A 951-nucleotide genomic window follows, 5' to 3' on the forward strand; every position below is an offset into this window, starting at 1 on the left:
CCCAGCCTGCAGGTCAGGGCGCACCGGCCGGGCCCCAGCACCCGCGCCGCCAGGGCCATGGTCGCTCCGCCGGCGCCGCGGGCGGGCGCGCGAAACCAAGACGGCCGAGGCTCGGTCGCCTCTTAAAGGGCCTGGTCGCGGGCGCCCACGGGTTGCCTAGGGTGACAGTGACGCCGAGCGGGGACCGGCAACCCTCTAGGCGCCCGGATCTGAAACATCCGCCAGAGCCTCAGAAACACAACCGGGGATGTTTGGAAGTCAGCCAACGTCCATGTTCATGTTTGGAGCTTCTCGACGTCCATGTGTAAGGGGTCGCGCTGTGACCCGGCCGAGTGCAGAGAACACCCGCGTGCTACCCCCGCTCGGCCACTCAACTCGCCGCGTGGCCTCTGAGTCGTGTGGCCGTCTGGAATACGTGATTTGTCATTTCTACTTCATGCAACAATTTGAAAGAAATTGAGACCTTCCGAGTGTCGGGAAAGGGCCACGATTTCGGGTCGACGAAGACCGCGGAACACGCCCGACGCGGTCCCCAGTTGGTGGGCTGCAGCGACACGGGCTCAGCCTGCCCTCCCGCACCGCCGTATGCTTCCTGCTGTGACAAGAACCATGAAATTTTCCTGAACCCAAAGAGGGCCTCGGAAACCACGTGTCTCAGGTTTCGCCCGAGCCGAGCAGCCGGCCGGACGCCCGGAAGTCCCCAGGGACAGGACCGGGCGGAGTGTGCGTCCTGGGCTGCCCCGCCCGCTGCCCGCCTCGCTCGCCCTGGCCGATGGCCCGCCCGAGCCTCCACCTTCCCGGCTCCTCCGCGGGCAGCCCCGGGACGGCCCCGCCCAGCGGCCGGAGTGGGGCGGGGCTCGAGGAGTGGGCGGGGACCTGCGGGCTCCAGCCGCTCAGCAGCGCCCCCTGCCGGTCCGCCTTTCCCCCTCCACGTTGGAGGCGACTCCTGAC

At 68.3% G+C, this 951-nt stretch overlaps 1 protein-coding gene across 1 annotated transcript in view; it reads right to left on the bottom strand.

Moving 5' to 3' along the window:
* The window catches only part of PTGES2 (prostaglandin E synthase 2), a 6,413-nt gene extending 6,354 nt beyond the window's left edge, over window positions 1–59 (bottom strand). The window contains exon 1 of the mRNA XM_008579599.1: window positions 25–59. Coding sequence (XP_008577821.1) covers window positions 25–59 — 35 coding nt within the window. The remainder of the gene's footprint in view (window positions 1–24) is intronic.
* Between the last annotated feature and the right edge of the window lie 892 nt (window positions 60–951).

This window comes from Galeopterus variegatus, unplaced genomic scaffold, assembly GCF_000696425.1.
Source record: "Galeopterus variegatus unplaced genomic scaffold, G_variegatus-3.0.2 Scaffold80, whole genome shotgun sequence".
NCBI lineage: Eukaryota > Metazoa > Chordata > Mammalia > Dermoptera > Cynocephalidae > Galeopterus > Galeopterus variegatus.